Source organism: Diadema setosum, chromosome 3, assembly GCF_964275005.1.
Source record: "Diadema setosum chromosome 3, eeDiaSeto1, whole genome shotgun sequence".
Taxonomy (NCBI): Eukaryota; Metazoa; Echinodermata; class Echinoidea; order Diadematoida; family Diadematidae; genus Diadema; species Diadema setosum.
Genome location: NC_092687.1, coordinates 24055548 through 24076916, shown reverse-complemented (window position 1 = coordinate 24076916; position 21369 = coordinate 24055548). Strand labels below are relative to the sequence as shown.

At 38.8% G+C, this 21369-nt stretch overlaps 1 protein-coding gene across 1 annotated transcript in view; it reads left to right on the top strand.

Moving 5' to 3' along the window:
• The first annotated feature begins 530 nt into the window (after positions 1–530).
• LOC140246703 (thrombospondin type-1 domain-containing protein 7A-like) overlaps positions 531–21369 on the top strand; it is a 61245-nt gene continuing 40406 nt past the window's right edge. The window contains exons 1-3 of the mRNA XM_072326041.1: positions 531–1100; positions 17622–17739; positions 19408–19561. Coding sequence (XP_072182142.1) covers positions 531–1100; positions 17622–17739; positions 19408–19561 — 842 coding nt within the window. The remainder of the gene's footprint in view (positions 1101–17621; positions 17740–19407; positions 19562–21369) is intronic.

Genomic DNA, 21369 nt, shown 5'->3' with positions numbered 1-21369 from the left:
ATTGCTACACAGCTATTCTTTTTTGAAGTCTATGATATGTTTGAGTGATCAACAAAAACTGACTATAAAAAAAAGAGAGAAGGGAGAGAGAGAAAAAAAACGATGAAAAAGAAAAGAAAAGAGAGAAGTATTGTTTGGCTGACCATCCGATAAAGGCAGAGGTGCGATATGAATGATGTTGGTAGTGGTTTAGTCCGTGCCCCCCCACCTCCCCCCCCCCCCCCCCCTCATAGTGCACTGCACTGTGCTCGCTGCTCTTAGCTGAGCACACATAACACACATGCACACTAGTGGGAAGCTTCAACCTCACACACAAGTCATCGATCCAAAACAAGACAGCAAAGAATCAGGCAGCGGCGGAGGCCCGCATGAGGATCGCTGCACCGTCCGTACCGATTGACCGTCTTTTACCCTGTGCAGCGGCACTTTTTCGTCCCTGGATCGCCGGATGATATTTCTGATTTTCCTATATTCACTGGGGATTGTTCACAAAAAGTCCAATGGATCACACACTTTCTTACAGGAGTACTATGTCCGTAATCAGGGTATTTATCCACTTATTGATTTTCTTCTTTGGACTTAGAAACCGTGATTTCGTAGGGGCACAAAAGACTCCTCAGGCAGTATCGCCGCTTGTGAACTCCACGACCCATACCCCTACCTCCATCCCGACTTCCATCCCGTTTGAATGGGCTGCTAGCCCGTGGACTGCTTGTGGGAGCAGCCAAAATAAAACTTTCTGTGGCCAAACGAGGGATGTATTTTGTGTTTATATAGACGAAAATTCGGACGACGAAAGAACAAGAGTTCCATACCATTATTGTAGTGGCTTATCACGTCCGTCATCCTATCAGAAATGTGTCATTTGCCCGGAAGATTGTGTGCTCGGGTCGTGGATTGCTTGGTCCGAGTGGAGCGGTACTTGCAAGCCAGCGGCGCGATACCGGTCGAGAGTGGTGGTCCGCTCGCCTCGCTTCGGCGGGAGAGAATGCGGCGAGCTGTCTCAAGCACAGAAAAATCTCAAGCTACCCGATTGTACAGTTGAGTTGTCACTACCATCATACAAATGGCGAATTGGAGAATGGACCAGCTGTCGACAGGTTTGATCTACATTCTTTTCAGTCCATTTTTCTTCTCTAGAACTGACAATGTTTTATTCTGGTCATTTATACACAATCGTTTTAAACAACAAAACATCAACACACAACAGTATGAAACTGATGATAGTGTTTTGATAAAAATGTACTGTGGAAATCTACTTTCAAAATAGCTTTTTAATACAATCAGTACAAATTCAGAAAAATAGCCGATTGGAACCAGTTTTGATGTACCATACAATTGTAACTATGGGTGAACTCGGCCTACCGCTGGGGGCCAAGTTTACCTGCTAGGCCAGGTTTACCCATGCAACTACTGAACTGTAACGTTAGTGTGCTCAAAATTTCTGCTAAGAATAAATAATTCTTTACATGCAGTCTCAATATGTGGAATCAATCTGGAATAGTTTTATAAGCATGGTGATGTGATTGATGAATTTATTATTTTCACTCTGAATTCGTGATGGAGAGATATGGGAGGATTCTCATTATGATAATTTGTGATGTTGTTTCCAAAGGTGTGTTCACACAAACCCTTCATACAGAGCAGACTCTTCCATATGGCAAAGCAATGAGTGAAAATTCCCAATTTGATCCCCATCATAATTGATTGATAGCATAAACAGACATTTCCAAGCCTGTGAAGAATATTACCTGGTTCAAGCTTTTGTTACATGGGTTGAGTTTGGGCACCTACATGTAAGAGCATTAATATTTCTGCTTGAGATGCACCATGATAGTACAAATACAGGCATGCTAGTGACATTAGGCCTATACTGTGAAGGAAAATTCAGGTCTACAGATTCAGGTTTTGATTTTGTAGATCAATCTTTTATGAAATATCAAAGAATAATTCTAAGAGGAACTCAAAGTTTACTTGCTATCCAAAAACAAAGGAATTTGATAAAGTGGTCCTAATAAGAGGTTGATCCCACCTTGTATTAGGGCCCCTTTGTTTTGGATAATATATCTCAGCCATTTCAAAACCAATTTCCATCAAACTTTGAATCCCTCTTACATGCTCTTTCATATTTCATATTGTTTTTTGAAAAAAGTTGGAAAACTGAAGCTCCCATCTCAACCAAAAAAGTTATGAACATCCCTTTAAAGTGCTTCACTTGCCGCCAATTGATAATTTTTGGTGACACTTGAATCTAAAACAAAACAAAAAATACAATAATTGATAACTTTGAGGTGTAAACGGCCCTATAGTAGGGCAAGTCCAAGATAATGTCCCCTCAGATGCTCAAAATTCATCTTGATTTAATCGAAAAGTTATTGATATCATGTTGTAGCCAAAGAGTTAAATTATATATTTCCAGCAAAGAAAATATTGAATTATGCAAATTTATGCAAGAAATATGACCTTAATTTGCATAAAGTAAAAACAAACCTTACGTATGGGACAAATTAAAAATATTCATATAAAATCAGTTGAATTTGTCCTTGACCTAGTTCCTTTATGGACATGACCCCTGTATGAGCTAGTATAATTTCCAATTGGTAAGACAAGGTCAGCACATTAATTATGCAAATTATGCACTTTCCCAGAACGAAGTGTCCCATACGTAAGGATTTGAGTATGTTTTTTTAAGTTTTCTCTAAAGATTTCTAACATTGACCAATCATACTTCAGGAAGTTCTAATTTATTCATTTTAACTCCATATTAGCAAAACTAAATGTGGAAATTTAATTAGTCCTTCCTCTTATAACTAATTAAAGTTTGCTTACGTATGGGACAAATGCCTTACGTATGGGACATTACATGCAAAGTGAATGGGAAAACCGCCTTTTGACATGGATGCTATATGTCCTTACATTTGTTTGGTTAATGGTTATCTTTGCACCTACTCTGAAGGATATGTCTATATATCTGCCTCTCCTACTCAGTTGACCTCAGGGAGAGTGTAAGAACAGCATTATTGAGTCATTCTATGATTAAGAAAGGAAAATAAAGAATATTCATTTATTTTCATTACAGGCTGTGCAGCTGGTCTTCAATTAGCATTCCTCCCTTTAACATTTTGATATTGGATATTTTCTTAATTCAGTTATCATTTTCAACTTTACCTCTCTACAAAATGACTTTGTACAAGAGAGTGGGATTCTCTGAGTGTCATTTTAGGTGCAGTACATTGTTCAGCATGTACTACAGGCTGTACAGCCTCAAAAGGGAAATCAAAACAATTGTGCTTGTGGCGCTCATCAATGACAACATTACAGGTCTTACTGAATAGAAAAATCACTTGAGGTGACAGCAGGTAACTTTGTCATTAATAGAGTTGATAGCAAAGGAAAAACCCTACGAGAATACTTTTTATTTTGATATGATGTTTAATATTTCAACTGCACACCCTCAGAATATGTCATGACTTTATCAAGGTCATGAACATGATTTCTAAAAATCCGGTAAAATGAAGACTATATTTACCATGAACCACAATATCAATACTGGTTCTCTGGTTGGAGTGCTAAAAACACAAACTACACAAAAAATAGGGATTTCATTTTTTTGCTATTTTGTGTTTGAGGAGACAGATGTGCTCTGAGACACCTTCATCAAATCATACTTACTTTGTACCCCACATCTACACAATTATCAACATACATTGCAATCTGGTAGTGTATGATCAAATGAGGTTATTAGAATTTATCAAAATTGTAAGTTTCAGATCAGTGAGTTACTTAAGAGTTTCAAATCTAGAATTACGTTTTCTCTGAAGACTTGAATACAAATGATAATCTTTCCTGTTTCACTACACAAGCATTATGTATGTACAAAGTATCAACACAAATTTTGTGGTCTTTGGTTTCATAGACTTGAAGCCATGCAATTTGAGAAAAAAAAAAGCCAGCATAGGTACATACATTCTTCTATCTCTTTGTTCTACCACGGCTTTTAAAGTCTAAAAGTTTCATTCAAATTTGATTGATTTTGCAGAAGCTAAAATTCACATGGCAAAACATGATGATTACAGAGCAAAATGAATTACTCTTGTTGTTGTGTTTTGTGCTGCATTTCAAACTATTATAAAGCTCTATAAAAACTTACTAGACAACTTGCAAGGTAAGCCTACAGTTGTAGAACTACTGAAAGTACCCACTTCAAACTGTATTTGCAAATTACACTGTACATGACATTTGATTTTACAGTTGAAATTATCAAGACTACAAATTAGTCATGGTACATGTGCATGTATGCTACATCAAGGTCACAAGCTAGAATTTGCACATTTTTTTTTTTCAATTGATAAAAATATTGACCAGAGTATTACAAATGGGCTAGAAATAGAGTGTCAGTATATACTGTATCTGTATGTATAGACATCATGAGGACAGTGTTAATGCATGACGGAATCCAAACTAAGATATTTAATTGCAAATTGGTAATTACTTTTATTTGTCTTATTTTAGCTTTTGTTAGGTACTTGAACTGGGAAAGCACCTACTTAGCAGTCTATTTCATTTGTTAAATGTTGTAGTATGATTTGTGGAACTGAATATGACACTATGGGAAAATTCAAAGTCATTCCCATGAATACACTTGTGCACTAAAGACATATGTCCCATACGTAAGTTGAGCCATGTCCCATACGTAAGGTGTACTTTCGTTAATTAAACCAACTTCATGAAAAAATGCTTTATTCTTTTGCAATGAAACTTTGCTGAAAGATACTTCAGTATTGTACCTTTCTTTACTTCTAAACAGAACTTGATCAATAAGGTACTTTCAGAGAACTTTCAAGTCAAACTTTTTTTTGAAAAATCCAGTTTTTCTCTGGTCCCATACGTAAGTTGCCATATTTTTCTTAATAAAATAATTAACCCAAGGTCAAATGACATCAAACTTAAACACAATGTTCTTCTCAGGGATACCAGTCATCCTGATGATAAACAGGAAAATCCAAGTGCTCCTTCATTACTTTTCAGAGGTTTGAAATCTCTGAATGTCCCATACGTAAGGTGCGCGATATCTTGGACTTGCCCAGTAAAAGACAGGATCCAGGATTAAGTAGTGTCATTACACATTTAACACTTAACCTAATCTTAGAACAGTTCTTGATTTGTTGAATGGTACAGATGTTTAGAACTGATAGTTACCAGGGTCATTGTCAATGAATAGATTGTATTTAATCTCCCTTGAGCAGCACTATTCTGTCACCATGACCTTCATGTTGGACTGAGGCACATTGTTACACCTGACTGGGCTTCATGATTTACAACAAGGTCAAATTTAGATGGATTAGTGATTGGGGATGACAAATCTTGGCAAGCAAAGCACTCTTTGGGTTAATTATTGTTCATTATTCATCCTTGTCAAGGTACTACATATAGTACATGTGCATGTAGGGCCTATCTAGCAAACAAGCTCTTTTTGTCCATACTCCATAAACTTCATGTTTGATATGATACTCAGAGTAGTGTGAGCTTAAAACATTCTCTCCTCGATAAGTTCTATTTTGAATGGCATGCATATTTATTTATACGTTGTATGATCACTTGGGTAATACTGTAGGTGTAAGCAAAAATCAAGGAAGTTAACAAAGCTAGTGTAAATTAATGTATGTTATAATCTGTAGTTGGTAATAAAATGAATTTAATTACGAGCCTGTAGTCTTGCAGGCTATAAGTAGGACCTCTCATCTTCCACGAAATGTCTTGAGGGGGGGGGGGGGGGAGGGAGTGCAGGAAATTCTGAGTTTGACTGCTTGTATGCTTACAAGTGTTTGGGTGTGTATGTTTGTGTTGTATTGTAAAGCATGCATTTTGATGTGTTTGATAGCAGACACTTTGTGCCCCCGAAGTGCTCGAGATGATTAGGATGTTGCAAATTGACAAGTATAATTGTGATGATTTACGCCCAACAAACCACCATATTTCCAGTCACAAGGTGGTTAGAATGATACAAGTGATTTGAAAGCACTATCAATGACCAGAAGGACCCAGGGAATTAGATTTTCCTCTCATAATATGGTCTCATAAAAATGACACCTATATTGTCATAATGTCACTACCTGGAAAAAAAGAAGAAGAGAAGAAGACAAATCTTACAGCCATTATGTAGTGTAGAATCATTCCTTTCAGCTATTAAGGGGGGAGATATCTAATTGACAGGAAAGTAGTAAAATCCCAATTTAGAAACGGCTGGACCCAACTCCCTGGGCACATCAATGTTGTGGTGTACATTATAGAAAACAGCATGATGGTTCAGTGGTGGAGTATGATGTTGCAAAGGTGTGTGAAGCCTTAGTTGGTGGTAAAATTGAGATCAAGTCTGTAAGTTTAAAGGGATGGTACAGCTTTTGGTTGAGATGGAGGATTCGGTTTTAACTTTTTGCCAAATACATTGTAAATTATAGAAACCACGATTACGAAATTGTGATGTACATTAATTGGGTACAATTCTAAGAGGAATTCCAAGTTTGTTTTATGAAAACTACAATGTACTTTTGAAATGGCTGAGATAGATCCAAAAACAAAGTAAAATAAAGTGGTCCTAATAAAAGATCGGTCCCACCTTTTCTTAGGACAAGTCTCTTGTCTTTGGATACACTACATCTCGTCCAGTCATTTTAATTCAAAACCAAGTTTTTCAAATTATTAAACAACAAAAATTCATTTTAGAATTGTATGCTTTTTCATATTTCATGAGAAGTTTCTTATATTGTCACACACACAAAAAGTTGGAAACCTGAAGCCCCATTTCAACCAGATTTGTATCATCCCTTTAGAGGGGGAATATCTGAAAGTTTTAAAGGGGCAGGTAACATCCCAAACATGGATTCATTTAGTGGCAGAAAAATCCTCTGCTCTTCTTTTTCTTCTTCTTAGGAACTGCTTCTTGTTCGTGGTGGTGACCATATTTCTCTTCTTCTCTTCCTAATCATTTTTGTTCTTATTACTTCTTCTCTTTCTTCTCTTTCGTCTTTTCCCATTCTTTTCACCCTTTCCTGTATTATTCTTATAATATATGTCCATTGTGACGTACTGTAGAAGTTGTCTTTTTAGGTATGGTGTGTCTATTTTGTCAGAGATTTAAAATTAGATTTATAAGCATTGCTGTTCTTTTTGTTTCTTCCCCTTCTTCTTTTCCTTCTTTCCCCCATTTTGTCATCTTCCCTTCTTAATATAAGTTATGAGATTGTAAATGTTCGTTGTGAGATCACCGTATGGAAGTTGTGTTTATAGGCACTTGAAGTGTGTCTATTTTGTCAGGGATTTGAAATGAGATAAGTGGGACCTCAAAAGCCATTTTAGCTGTTATCTGTGATGCCCGACTCATGGTGCACAGTGATAGTCTGTGTTCATTCAGCCATCACGGAAGGACAAAAACCTTCAGGACTGGATGGTGTGGAACAGCATACAGACTGCCAGTTTTTGGGGGCCAATATCTCATGAAATCTTTCGAAAGACCTCACTTTAAGTTGCAGACCGTCTTAAAGGTATCCATGCATCAAAGAATTAAAGTCAATACAATGATCATGCAACACGTGGAGTGACGTTACGTTACACTTTGCTTTTCTGCAAATAGATAATTTGAGATGCTAACAATGTAACCTGCACTGTCGTTATCTCCCCAACTCCGAAGCAATCTCTTGAAATGTTTGACGCATGTGAAAGGACAGGTCCATTTATAATCTCACTTTTGAAAAGCTCTTCAAAGATTATGTCGAGTCGTGCAGTGTTCAGACAGTAATATAAGTTTCCCAGTGCTGACAGCCAGACTGTAAATGACAGAACTCCTTTCAACAGCCATGTCATAAAACCTCATGGCCTGCCAATCAAACACATCTCAAGATTGGTAAACTTAGAAGCAGGAGTACAATGTATGTACCTCCGAAGTGTGCAGACCTTTGCAGAGGTGAAAAAAAATATTCAGCTTCACCATCTCCATCATGGTTGAACTTTCAGACTCCAGACTCACACCCAAAATTGAAGGTATTGTCCTATTTCAATTATGTCTCGTCTTGATTTCTGCAACGGCATTTTGTATGGTTTACCAAACAATGAAATCCAAAAGTTGCAGAGAATACAAAACTCTGCTGCTAGGTTGGTCACACGTACTCGACTCAATGAACATATAAGTCCAATTTTAAGACAACTGCATTGGCTGCCAGTAACGCAACGGATTGACTTCAAGATCTTAATCATGGTATTTATGTGTTTGCAAGAATTAAGTCCTACTTACCTCCAACAGCTCATAACAAAATATCGTCCAGCAAGGAATCTTCGCTCTCAGTCCAAACTTCTGTTGTACACCCCCACAATATCAACACAATTTTATGGCGCAAGATCTTTTCAACTGGCAGCAGCAGAGTTATGGAACAAATTACCCACATATCTTTAGCAAATTAATACTACATGATTTTAAACGTTTGTTGAAAACATATCTCTTTAACATGTCCGTGGACCAGGTTTAAAACTAAAGCAATGTTTGTCACAGCTCTGTCACTTTTCATCTTGTTTTGCCTCCTCTCTCTCTCACACTATTTTCCTTATTTCTATTTATTAGTTCCTTTTTTCCTTCAATGCGCATAGAGACATTAATCTATTTTGTGATATGCGCCATATAAATATGGTTTATTATTATTATTATTATTATTGTTTATCTTCAAATGGGAACAGTGATTTTTAAAAATTTCAAGATATGACGTCTAAGGCATACAGTGTATGTGTAGGTCTGTTGTACCACAAAACATCCTATCATAATATATTTTTTTTTTTTGCCATAAAGCCTGAGATATATTAAGGAGATATCTGTATTTTTCTAAATAAAGCGTAACTGTGGACAGTTTAGTCTGGAAACATTTTCATTATACACTTGTAACTATTGTTCACATTTTGTATATTTTGTATATTTACTGATTCAAAATTTTACAGTTGTTGTTTCTATCCCTAACTCACATTTTGGAACTATTTTAAAGCACTAACTATATACTACTGAGTTTTGTTTCATTTATGGTAAATTATGCCTTAAAGCATAACTTGATTTGAAAACTCCCATTGAGCCATGCAGGCATCGTCTAGAATGATTTCAGAAATGTGATTCCGGTTTATTTTTAAAACTTAAACCTTTGTATGCTTAGAGTTACTGATTGGCAAAGAAAGAACTGCACAGCACTGTCTCTGGCACAGAAGGGATTAAAGTGCAAATGAATGATTATCAAAAAACAAACAAACACCAACAACAACTTTAATCATTTTTAAATACATGTATGCAGATCAACTTACAAACAAGTTCCAAGCCAGTCTAGAATGGGTCTTGATGGTACTGTATGGCCTACAGTCTGATCTCCTGTCTACCAATGTCTGTCTCAAATGTCAGATACCATCCTACCCCCTTCAGGCCCTGGATACTGCTTATTTTTCAACTCATCCATCCCCGGTCTGGAAGGCAGATGAGATAATCAGCTGGGACAGAGCTACAATCAGGGGGAATGTTAATGTCTTGGAGATTATGAGCTTCTATCTCGTGGGTATGGAGAGGGAGGGGGCAAAATCCAGCTGCTTGTCATTTCGGTGTGTATAGAGCAGAGTTAACAGTATCACATACAACGTGTAGTTTCCAGCTATCACCGCATCAGCCACACATTTGAATTGTCACTGGAGCTGTTGCTGAGCATTTACTATGTACTTGGTGTGGATGCTTTTAGAGATGGTTTTCTGTAAAGATGGATCACAGCCTGCTAGACCTTGGTGAACATATGGACAAGTGTACATGTACTATTCACAATGTGTGTGATCCTTTATATTCACATACATGTAGTGACACTGTTGTTTGTGAATTTGTGAGAACAGTGTTTACACTGAGACAGCTACCGGCTTTCTCTATTTTCCTTTCTCCTCCTCCTCTTCCTCCACTTCTCTCCTCATCCTCCTCCTCCTCCTCTTTATTATCTTCTTCTTCTTCCTCCTCCTCCATCTTCTTCTTTTTCCTATTCTTCTGTCTCCTATTCCCCCCTCCCCCCTTCCCTCTCCTCCCACCTCCCCTCTTGTTCCTCCTTCATGTAATACTAGAACTTTGATTTCAGTCAGATTTGGATTATATTTGCCATGTTGCTCTAGGATAATAAGACCTTTGTTTCCTGATTAAAGTATTCAGAAATTGATTCGTATCACATCACTTTGATTGCTACAAAAGTAACATGTGAACCATTTATCAGTTGGAGACTAGTCAAGTGTATACTCAGGCAGGTGTCTAGATGGGAAAAGCATGTTCAATAGCAAAATCAGCTCATCCTCAATGGGTTAAAGGACACTTGATGTCTGCCACATATTTATAATTTCCTCTATAAAGCAGTCAGGTTTATTTTGAATATTTTAATAAGAATGTTATTGTTGATTTGTCATATATGATATATTTCTGGAGAATTATACTGAAACTGAAACAAATAACACTAAAAAAAACACTTGTACAAACTCACACTGCACATTTACTGGTATGATCTGTTTAAGCATTTATCACAGGGATTGATGCACCAATTGATGCAAATAAATTAATTTTACTTCATGGGGGGGGGGGGGGGGAGCTGAGCTCACTGCATCAGGTGTTCCCTGTGATGCATTGTCCAACTCCGTACACATCTAGATTCCATGGAGCACACTTAATAAATCAATCTGATGTTATTCTTTTTTTCTCTCTCTTTTGGTTTGAATCATATGTATAGTGATTCTTTGTGATTCAGGATAACTTTCTGGCTGGGTGTAGCTAGGGTCATTTATTAATTGACATGTACAGTATGTTCTATGCAGAATTAGGGATATTCTGCCCAAGAGGACTTGATAATAACCAGCTCAGTTCACCTGTCCGTGCTACACTGTTTCAATACTTGGATTCCAACTTTACATAAATGTGTATCGATGCTTGATGAAACTCTTCTTTTAAATTCAGGTAACAAACGTAATTGTCATGAATTTGAAAATGTGGGGAAAACTTCCATGCATTAAAAAATATGGTCTTGATTCTTTCACTCTCTGTTAAAGCCTTACAATTGTGGCGAGTGGTTTGTGCGGCACGGAGACGAACGCAACACGCTGCCTCCCCCCATTCTGTATCAAATGTCGTGACACCGAATGAAAATAGCGCTGGCTCAATGGGTCAGCGAACACATGCTGGGCTTTAAATCACCTGACCCAAAATGGCTGTCCGAGCCACGAGAGCTTACGATCAGTGCCGAATGGACGCACACTCACAGTGCGCATGCGCATGAATAGAGGCCAAAAGAGCCATGCGTCTTCTGGCCTCTTTCATCCAATCACCGCAGCTCGCGGTCACAATGTTTGTGTATGATGCGTACACACACACACACACACACACACACGTTTATCAGTGGCAGCACTGTCCCACACGTTTATGGATAGCACTGCAGTCTGGCATTGCGCAATTGCATTTGTTCGTTTGGAAGAGCTACACAACAACGTATTATTGGGGGCCATGATCGTCCGACTTTAATTGATTGTGTAAATGCATTCTCACAGCTGTTTTAACATCTGAAGAAGGATTCTACAAGGAGGACGATAAGGGCCTCTTGTTATTTATGCTTTATCATCCATCCATACCATTAATAGATTAGGCCTACCTGCTGCTGATCATGAACTCAAATTCCATGCAGAGGTTGTGCACTCCCCTGATTAAGGCCAATTTAGGATCAGTGTAGGTTTTTCTTATAGAAGCTCAAATTCACACCTGTCAACGCATAGCAGGGGCAGATCCAGGAATACTGTAAAGAGGGGTGGGGGGCAACTAATATTTCTGGTGCCATTTCCGGGTTTCAGTGCATTTTTTTTCTTTTTATTTCTTTTGTTTTTAAAGAAAAATAAACGGGACGGGGGGGGGGGGGGGGGAGGGTGCATCCGGTGCACCCCCGTCTGGATCCGCCACGGCATAATGATAGTTGGAGAAGACTAGCTTGTATGAAGGTAGAAGCATGCAGGGAACGAAAACCTCCGCCATGGTCATAAGGCCACCGATGCCATAGAAAACTATGTGCATCCTTTCAAAAACATTATTACATCCTGATTATGATCCGGTCTAATCACCTGTTCCTTCTCAATACCACTACGGACCTATTCCAAACAGTTTATAAAGGGCCTGTCCATGAATATAAACCCTATTTGAGTTTTACAGCTCAAAGGCAGACGAACAGACAAACAAATGCAAGCATGTCAGCCATAAGCCAGGAAAAAAAACAAACAAAAAAAAAACAAACAAAAAAACCCACCACCACCAAATATCTTCCTCAGAAGGAGACTTTATTTGAAACCCTCCATTTTTTTTTTCCAAGTGTAATTGATCACTCCTAGGTTCATTACCAGTTTTATTCTGATTTTCGGTGGCGTGACAGCCACCCTCCCGTGCAGGGAATCTCCCGCCCACCATGCCTACACCATTCATCTCGTGTGATTTGTGGCCTCCACTCAAAGACAGTGTCAGCAACAAATCAACCCCCCAAAACCAGAAAACATTTTTTTTCCCCTCACACATGCATGTTTCAGGCTAGCCATTTTGTTTGTTTGTTTGTTTGTTTGTTTGGTTTTTTTTTTTTGGGGGGGGGGGGAGGGCAGTATAAATGGTGTGCACATCAAAACACTCTGTTTTTACCAATCAAGTTTTTGCAATCATGTAAAGTTCCCTCTTGTGTCTACTTTTTACCTGCAAGCAATACACTGCAAGTTGATATGTTTGTTTGTTTGTTTGTTGTCCCCGCCGAACGAGTTCGAGCAGGGGACTATGAAACGGGCTCCGTACGTGTGTGTGTCCGTGCGTCCGTGCGTCCGTCCGTGTGTGCGTCCGTGTGTGATCAAAATGTTCAATTTGCTACTTCTCTGTCATTTATGAGCCAATTTTGATTCTGTTTGCTTTATATGATAGCACTACATGGGAGCTTTAAAACTTCTACACAGAAATTCAGTTGTGACCTTTGACCTTGACCTTTGACCTATATTGTACATTTTGCTACAAAATGCTACTCCTTCGCCATTTCTAACCCGATTTTGATTCCGTTTGCTTTATATGATGGCACTAGGTAAGGGCTTCAAAACTTCTACACAGAATTTTGACCTTTGACTTCTTTGACCTTTGACCTTGATTTTTGACCTATATTGTACATTTTGCTACAAAATGCTACTCCTTCGCCATTTCTAACCCGATTTCGATTCCGTTTGCTTTATATGATGGCACTAGTTGAGGGCTTCAAAACTTGTACACAGAATTTTTACCTTTGACTTCTTTGACCTTTGACCTTGATTTTTGACCTATATTGTGCATTTTGCTACAAAATGCTACTCCTTCGCCATTTCTAACCCGATTTCGATTCCGTTTGCTTTATGTGATAGCACTAGGTGAGGGCTTCAAAACTTCTACACAGAATTTTGACCTTTGTCTTCTTTGACCTTTGACCTTGATTTTTGACCTATCTTGCACATTGGCTACAAAATGCTACTCCTTCGCCATTTCTAACCCAATTTCGATTCAATTTGCTTTATGTGATGGCACTAGGTGAGGGCTTCAAAACTTCTACACAGAATTTTGACCTTTGACTTCTTTGACCTTTGACCTTGATTTTTTACCTATATTGCACATTTTGTTACAAAATGCTACTTCCGGCGGGGACATATATTACGCACCGCGTAACTTCTACTTTTCCTTGTTTGTTTTTGTTTTTGTTTAATTGCATTTATCATAAATCATAATCCAATGTAACTGAGTAGGCCTAGGGGATGTATTTTTTTTTTCTTGGGGGGGGGGGGGAATTGGGGACTAATTCCACAGGAGTTTGCTGTCCAATCCTGGATGTCACAGGTGTTTCTTATTACCAATCTGGAGTCTGTATTAATATCTGCCTCAAGGAACAGAGTAATTATCCAGCCAGTCAATACCTGACCCTGGTAATTGGCATCAACGAGGTTAATTTGTGTATATCACATGGTTTCATGTGAGGACAAGCCACTCTTTTCGTTAACTCCCTTCTATTGTGCAACTCAGTATAGAGTCCAGTTACAGCTGTAGCAAAGGAGCAGGGAATGTACGCTGTACAGTAATTTTCCTGGTATTGCATAACAATTTGCTATGCATTTTGGTATGACTGCTACATATATGAAATGTCATTTGTATAGCAATATAAATGAAACAATTCACAACAAATTCAATGCAATTGTTAGTTTCTTCTTTTTCTTTCCAAATCTTGTGAAAAAAACAGAACAAACCATGACGTTCAAATTGCAATGTTTGTTGATTCATTACATGTACATAGACTTATACACCATTTTGTACTTCAAAATGAATGACCATTGTCTGAAAGTGCTAATTGATATTAAAGGAAAATTATTCTTTGAAGGAGCACATTAAAAGTCTACAAAACTGCCCTTCCCAGTATAAGGTTAGGTTTAACATTGGCTGGGTTTACTTTGAAATTGTGGAGCACTTTCACCCTTCGTTCCTTAACAATCCTGTCTTTGAAGAATATCAGGAAAGGGAGGGGAAAAAAACACTGATCATGAAACTGACAGCAATCGTGTCTGTAACGTTTCCTCTCAGTGAGTGGTTTGTGCCAAAGAGGTGCTTATTTCCGCTGAGCCATAAAAAGTGTTGAAATTGTCGTCCTTTAGTAGGCCTATTTACCAAATTGTATAAATGAATACTGGCGCATGGTTTCCACATCACTGGTTTGTCTGTCATATGAGTCATACACTGCTTTTTTATGTACCGGTATCTTTTTTAATAGAGTCTGGTGTGAATAGCTTCTACATGTATTTCTTCCTGTCTGCCTGTCTGTCTGGCTGTCTGTCTGTATCTTCAGTCCTTTTTGCCTTTTTAGGGTTCCCTCTGCATCAAAGTACAAACGCCCTTACATTGTATAGTTCACAGAGGAAGTTTATGCAAATAGTCCATGGTTGATGCAAAATGTGTGCGCAAGTTCATCATGTAGCTGGCTGGTCTGAAACACTAATTACCTAATTGGACCTCTGTATTGTCATCATGGTGGACCTATCTGTACCAGTAGTGAATGTGATGAATCTTAGCCCATTGAGGACGGTTTGATTTTGCTACAACACACATTTCCCAGACGCTTGCTCGAGTGTACGGGTACTCGGAACTCGTCCTCAATGGGTTAATTACGGCTTGTCATGCATTCACGAGCACAAAATGTCATATGAAACCTGGACTAAACTTATACCGCTTTTATTGATTCAGTCCTGTCAGTCTAGATGTGTTCAATAGCAGACAAAAAAAAATATTGTCTACTTCTCCTCAAACTCTTACTGACTCCCTTTCTGCCTTATTTACAGAATAAACACATTATATATTGGGGAAACCCTCCCGTTTCACTGACTGTCAGCTTTAGACATAATATGCGAGTAGGGAAGTGGTTTCCTTCTCTGATGCCCTTGAAACAGTTGATGTTACTATCTGGCATAGTATATGTGAAAATATGAAGTTAAAACACACACACACACACACACCATTTATTGGAGAATTTAAAGGGACAATACAAACACAGAGATCTCATACATTGTTGTACCCTCAAGGTAAAATACTGGTAATTAAAGCGCATTGACATCGCTGTTTTGTGCAAATCATATTATAGATTTACCCAGGAAAGACAGATTATCCATGTCTATTAAGGCTGTGTCACACCTTTCTGGGCAAGCTACACGGGCCTGTTGCGAGGAGGGATTTTCCAGCACGCAGGAGAATTTCCGGCACTAGACACTTGCTACTTACTTCTACTTGCGTGTATTCCGTGTGACCTGCGTGAGAGCTGAAGTACCTGCATTGAAGTTGCCTGCGAGGTGCTGCTGCAAGCAATTCCTTCACTGAGTTGTCAGCCCCCACGCGACTGGTACGCAGGTCACATAGTATACCCGCAAGTAGAATTTAAGTAGAACGCATCCAGCAAGTAAGACACATGCACTGACTCGCCAAAATCCATGTCCGCCCTCAGAAATTGTCCGGTATGGTGGAAAATCCTTACACGCAACAAGCCCGTGTAGCTTGCCCGGAAAGGTGTGATAGGGTCTATACATGGTTGCGGGTAAAAAGATTCGCGTGCGCACCTCCGGGCGACTACAGGTGAGATACGTGCTAGGTACTGTCATGTGCGGGTCATCTGCGGGGACCTCCGGGTAGTAAAAATTGTTCTTCGCAATTTTAGTCGCATGCAAGGCTTACCTGGAAAGGTGTGACACGGCCTTTAGTAGGCTACTACTTGTCATTCAATTGATTGTGAATCCCTTTTGATGTATTTGGTAGAGTATGGAGGTGATACTGTGCGAGCTGAAATTTTCGCGTACAGATAATTATTTTCACGAATTGCTACTTGGAGGACATTTTTGCGTGTTGTTAATTTCGCGGTTGAGAGGGTCTAACTGAACTTACTTGAACTCTCAGGAAAAAACTATAGTTGTCTAAACTAAAAGTACCTTGTGTACTAGTACTTTCTCAATTTGAAAGTAAAACAAATATCAAAAAGAAATTTAATACTTCACAAGGACTTTCGAAATTTGTGCCAGACATCGACAGCCGAACACCAAGAATGCAGCAGCAAGAGTAGACTGAACGCACTCTAAACAGCTATAGCTAGCTGTACTGTGCGACGTGCGTGCACAGTCGACAAGTTGAAGGCTAGCTAGGCGCAGCGCAGGACGGGATACAGTACTGTACAGCACTATAATTTTGGCGCGATCCTGCAGCACATGGCATGGCTTGATTTTCATTTCCCTGCGTTGTTTTCGCGCGTTTCTGTTTTTGCGCGTTGTTATTTTCATGTGTTGTTATTTTCGCGGTTCAAAGGCGATTCGTGAAATTCGCGAAAATAAAACCACTGCGAAAATTTCAGCTCGTACAGTAAGCCAACATACAAAAGAATCGCTTTGACACAAACTCGACCCAGTGAGAGATTAATGGTCGTGTCACAAACTCCATAGCCTGTCAGTCATGATAATGCAATCCTTGATGCAGGATGTGCTCACACTCTACATGTATACTGTGGTAAAAATGCTTGTAAGTTCCACCTAATTCATATCCTGTTGAAGACTAGTCCTGAGTACACTTGGGAATGTGTCTATTGGAAATGAGTATCATAGCAAAATCAGCTCATCTTCAATGGGCTGATCATCATGTGTAATACAATTTAACTGTCAAATTGCCTGAAAATCCAGCAAAACTCATTTGAAATACACTTCTGGCTTATGCTAGGCTGAACCTGAGTTGAGAAACGTTATATTTTAGAGAAACAAGACGTCAGTGTGCAAGGGGCCATTGTGATCTGGAAGGTTCTACCCACTATCCTTTGTAATGATAGAAGTGTGTAGAATCATCAATCAGGCACAGAAGTTATATGACATATTTTTCTTTGCATGCTTCTACCATACTTTGAAAGGCCTGACATATGTAGTTTGCAAAGCTGCAGGCAAAGAAATGCAGTTGGCAGTGAAACACTTTCAACCAAACTTCAAGATAGATTTCAGTTGTGAATGTGAATGGGTATTAGAATGAAGCTCTGTTTTTGTCCTTTTTCCAGCCATCGTCAGCAGCTCCAGAGTCTTGCATGGTGGGACAGAGATACCGTAGGGTGGACTGTGTGGATGTGAATGGGGAGATATCAGAGGAGGACCACTGTCTTCAGAGTGGAACACCTGGTCAGTAGACAGTCTTCTATTCTCATACATATCTTTTACCATTGTCACATACAGGGGCGGATCCAGGAATTCTGTAAAGAGGGGGTGCCTTTGCAAAAAATAAAGGAGGGGGATGCATGCACCCCTTCCCCCATTTGTTTCTTTTCATTTCTTTTCATTTCTTTTGTTTTAACAAAAAATAAAGGGGGGTCGCGTGCCTGGTGCGCTCCCCCCTGCATCCACCACTAACATACACAAATATGTGTTTGTGGCTCAAGCATTTAGTGCTCTTATAGTATAGTAAAAAAAAAAAAAAAGATTCGCACTCCCTGCCAAATTACTGTATGTGAGGACTCAAAACAGGTGAAACAGGTCAACTTGCTTGTAGTCAATCTGAAGTTTTTTATACTTTCTGCAAGAGCAGTTCTTCTTCTACATTTTTCTTAAAGGACAAGTTCACCTTCATAGACATGTGGGTTGAGTGAATGCAGCAATATTAGTAGAACACATCAGTGAGAGTTTGAGCAAAATCAGACAATCCGTTAAAAAGTTATGAATTTTTGAAGTTTCTGCTCAGTCCCAGCTGGATGAAAAGACTACTATAGCTTGTGATGTCACATAATAAAGAAAGAATAAAGAAAATTCAACATATTTCTATTTTTCTGGCATAACAAAAGAACACTCGACTTCTCTCTTTCTGAAGGCAGGGGGAACAATATTACCCTTAACATACATTGTACGTCAGTAGCAAGTCGAAGAAATGTGCACTTTATTCAAAAAGTAAAGTTTTGTGAAATTCTCTTTTTATTTTCGTTATACAGTTGTACGCATGTGACATCATACACTGTAGTAGTCTTCTCTTCCAGCAGTGACTGCGCAGATACTTAAAATATTCGTAACTTTTGAACGGATTGTCCAATTTTCCTCAAACTTTCACTGATGTGTTCTACTAATAATGCTGCATTTTCTCAATCCTTATGTATATGAAGGTGGACTTGTCCTTTAAGTTTGGAACCATTAAATGAATGGCAAATTGTATTTCTTGCAGTTTATTTAGAACAATAATCTTTCAGAAATGTTTTGTATGAATTTCCAGACCATCAGCTTTACAATGGTACAAGAATTTCCCATTTTTAGCACTCATTGAAAAAAAATTACCTGTTAAAAGACAAAAGTGGTATAAAGAAAGCCAGTCATCAGGTCACAAAGTTTCAGAAAATATGCACTGAAGTTCAGATGTAGTCACATTTGTGGGAGATCAGGCATTAGACACACATCATCTTTTTCATTATGCTATTGTTGCATAAAATCCAAAAAGAAAAATGTTTTTGTACATTCTTGGAAAAGTCAAGACAATTCCAAGAATTATGTACCACTTTTTTTTTTCCAGGCAAATTTTCCAATTTTCAGTTTCTTTGTTTGTTTGTTTGTTTTTTGCATCTGGATCAAATGTCTGCAATTCTATTGGGTTTACTTGTTGATGGCTCACATAAATCGTCACAAGATGGTTGCATTTTATTTTGACCTGCTGTGATTCAGTGATTTCATAACAGGTTGTTCCAATCATAGACATATAAATAGCTGTAGCAAGACCAAGATGCTAAGTGATGATATCTGTTCCATCTTGGGCAGTTATACGTACCTCTCCGCTTTCTTATTGTAATCTCTTTGTCATCGCACGCTCCACAGTTTCAGAAAACAGTCTACAGACAGCAAACTTCCGGCCCGCCAGCCGCGAGGTCTGCACAGTGCCCTGTGACTGTCTGGTCTCACTCTGGTCTGACTGGAGTGAGTGTTCCACGACCTGCCATGACCCCAGCCAGCCAGAGGTCAGAGGTCATAGGTGAGTGTATGTTGTTTACAGATCAGTTGTGTCTCCATACATTGGTACTGCTGTAGGACCCCCACCCAAAACAAAACAAAACAAAACAAAACAAAACAAAACAAAATATCAACAAAACAAAACAGAAAAAAAAAAAAAAAAAAGAAATAATGTTTAACCGGAAAGCCAGTTTTTGCCAGAAATTTATCCAACAAAATCACAGTTAAAAACTTTTCTGACCAAAGGAGGATCAATTGTTAAATTTATTACAAAAGTGATGCCATTTTATAATGCAGAATAATCTTTTAGCTGCCGTAGAATCTAGATTATACACTGTATGAAGGAATTTAGGACAGTCACTGATTTCAGTCCAAACTTGTGTGTTTTAAAATATCACCTAATTGATATGCAACTGAAAGAGATGACCAACTCTGTGGAGAATGCTGGTGTTTTAAATGAAAGTGGTGAATCAGAGCAGTGGTGGTGGCGGCTTAAATAAAACAAGTAAGAATTAAATTAACCCTTTTGGGACTTCAGGGTCCTGTTTCATTAACATGGGAACAATATCAAGCCAAAAAAGCGACCCACAGTTGAGATAGATTCAGATCAGATCTGGTATCAATTGCAGGCTTAAGAGCATTAATAAACCATGTGTGTAGATATTCAAGATGTATTTGAGAACAAGGCAAGTTTTGGTGGATGCCTGTCTAGCAATCTAGAGGTCAGCACTTTTGAGTCCAACTGGAATATGTATGCCTATGATTTTTTTTATTTTGGCTACCAGAGAAACACAATCAGTGTCTATTTTACATAATGCATCGATGAAGGGCAATTTGTTGTCCCCGCCGAACGAGTTCGAGCAGGGGACTATGAAACGGGCTCCGTACGTGTGTGTGTCCATGTGTCCGTCCGTCCGTCCGTCTGTGTGTGCATCCGTGTGTGATCAAAATGTTCAATTTGCTACTTCTCTGTCATTTATGAGCCAATTTCGATTCTGTTTGCTTTATATGATAGCACTACATGGGAGCTTTGAAACTTCTACACAGAATTTCAGTTGTGACCTTTGACCTTGACCTTTGACCTATAATGTATATTGTACATTTTGCTTCAAAATGCTACTCCTTCGCCATTTCTAACCTGATTTCGATTCCGATTGCTTTATGTGATGGCACTAGGTGAGGGCTTCAAAACTTCTACACAGAATTTTGACCTTTGACTTCTTTGACCTTTGACCTTGATTTTTTTACCTTTGACCTTGATTTTTTACCTGTATTGTACATTTTGCTACAAAATGCTACTCCTTTGCCATTTGTAACCCAATTTCGATTCCGTTTGCTTTTATGTGATGGCACTAGGTGAGGGCTTCAAAATTTCTACACAGAATTTTGACCTTTGACTTCTTTGACCTTTGACCTAGATTTTTGACCTGTATTGTACATTTTGCTACAAAATGCTATTTCCGGTGGGGACATATATTACGCACCGCGTAATTTCTACTTTACCCTTACGAAAAAGTCCTGTGGTACTCCTGTGGTAATTACCACAGGACGGTACCACAGGACAGTACCACAGGACAGTACCACAGGATAGTACCACAGGACAGTACCACAGGAATTGTCCTGTGGTATTTTGGGACATACCACAGGACAGTACCACAGGAATTCCTGTGGTATTTTGGGACGTACCACAGGGCAGTACCACAGGAAAGTACCACAGGACCGGTACCACAGAACAGTACCACAGGACAGTACCACAGGAATTCCTGTGGTATTTTGGGACGTACCACAGGGCAGTACCACAGGAATTCCTGTGGTATTTTTGGGACGTAC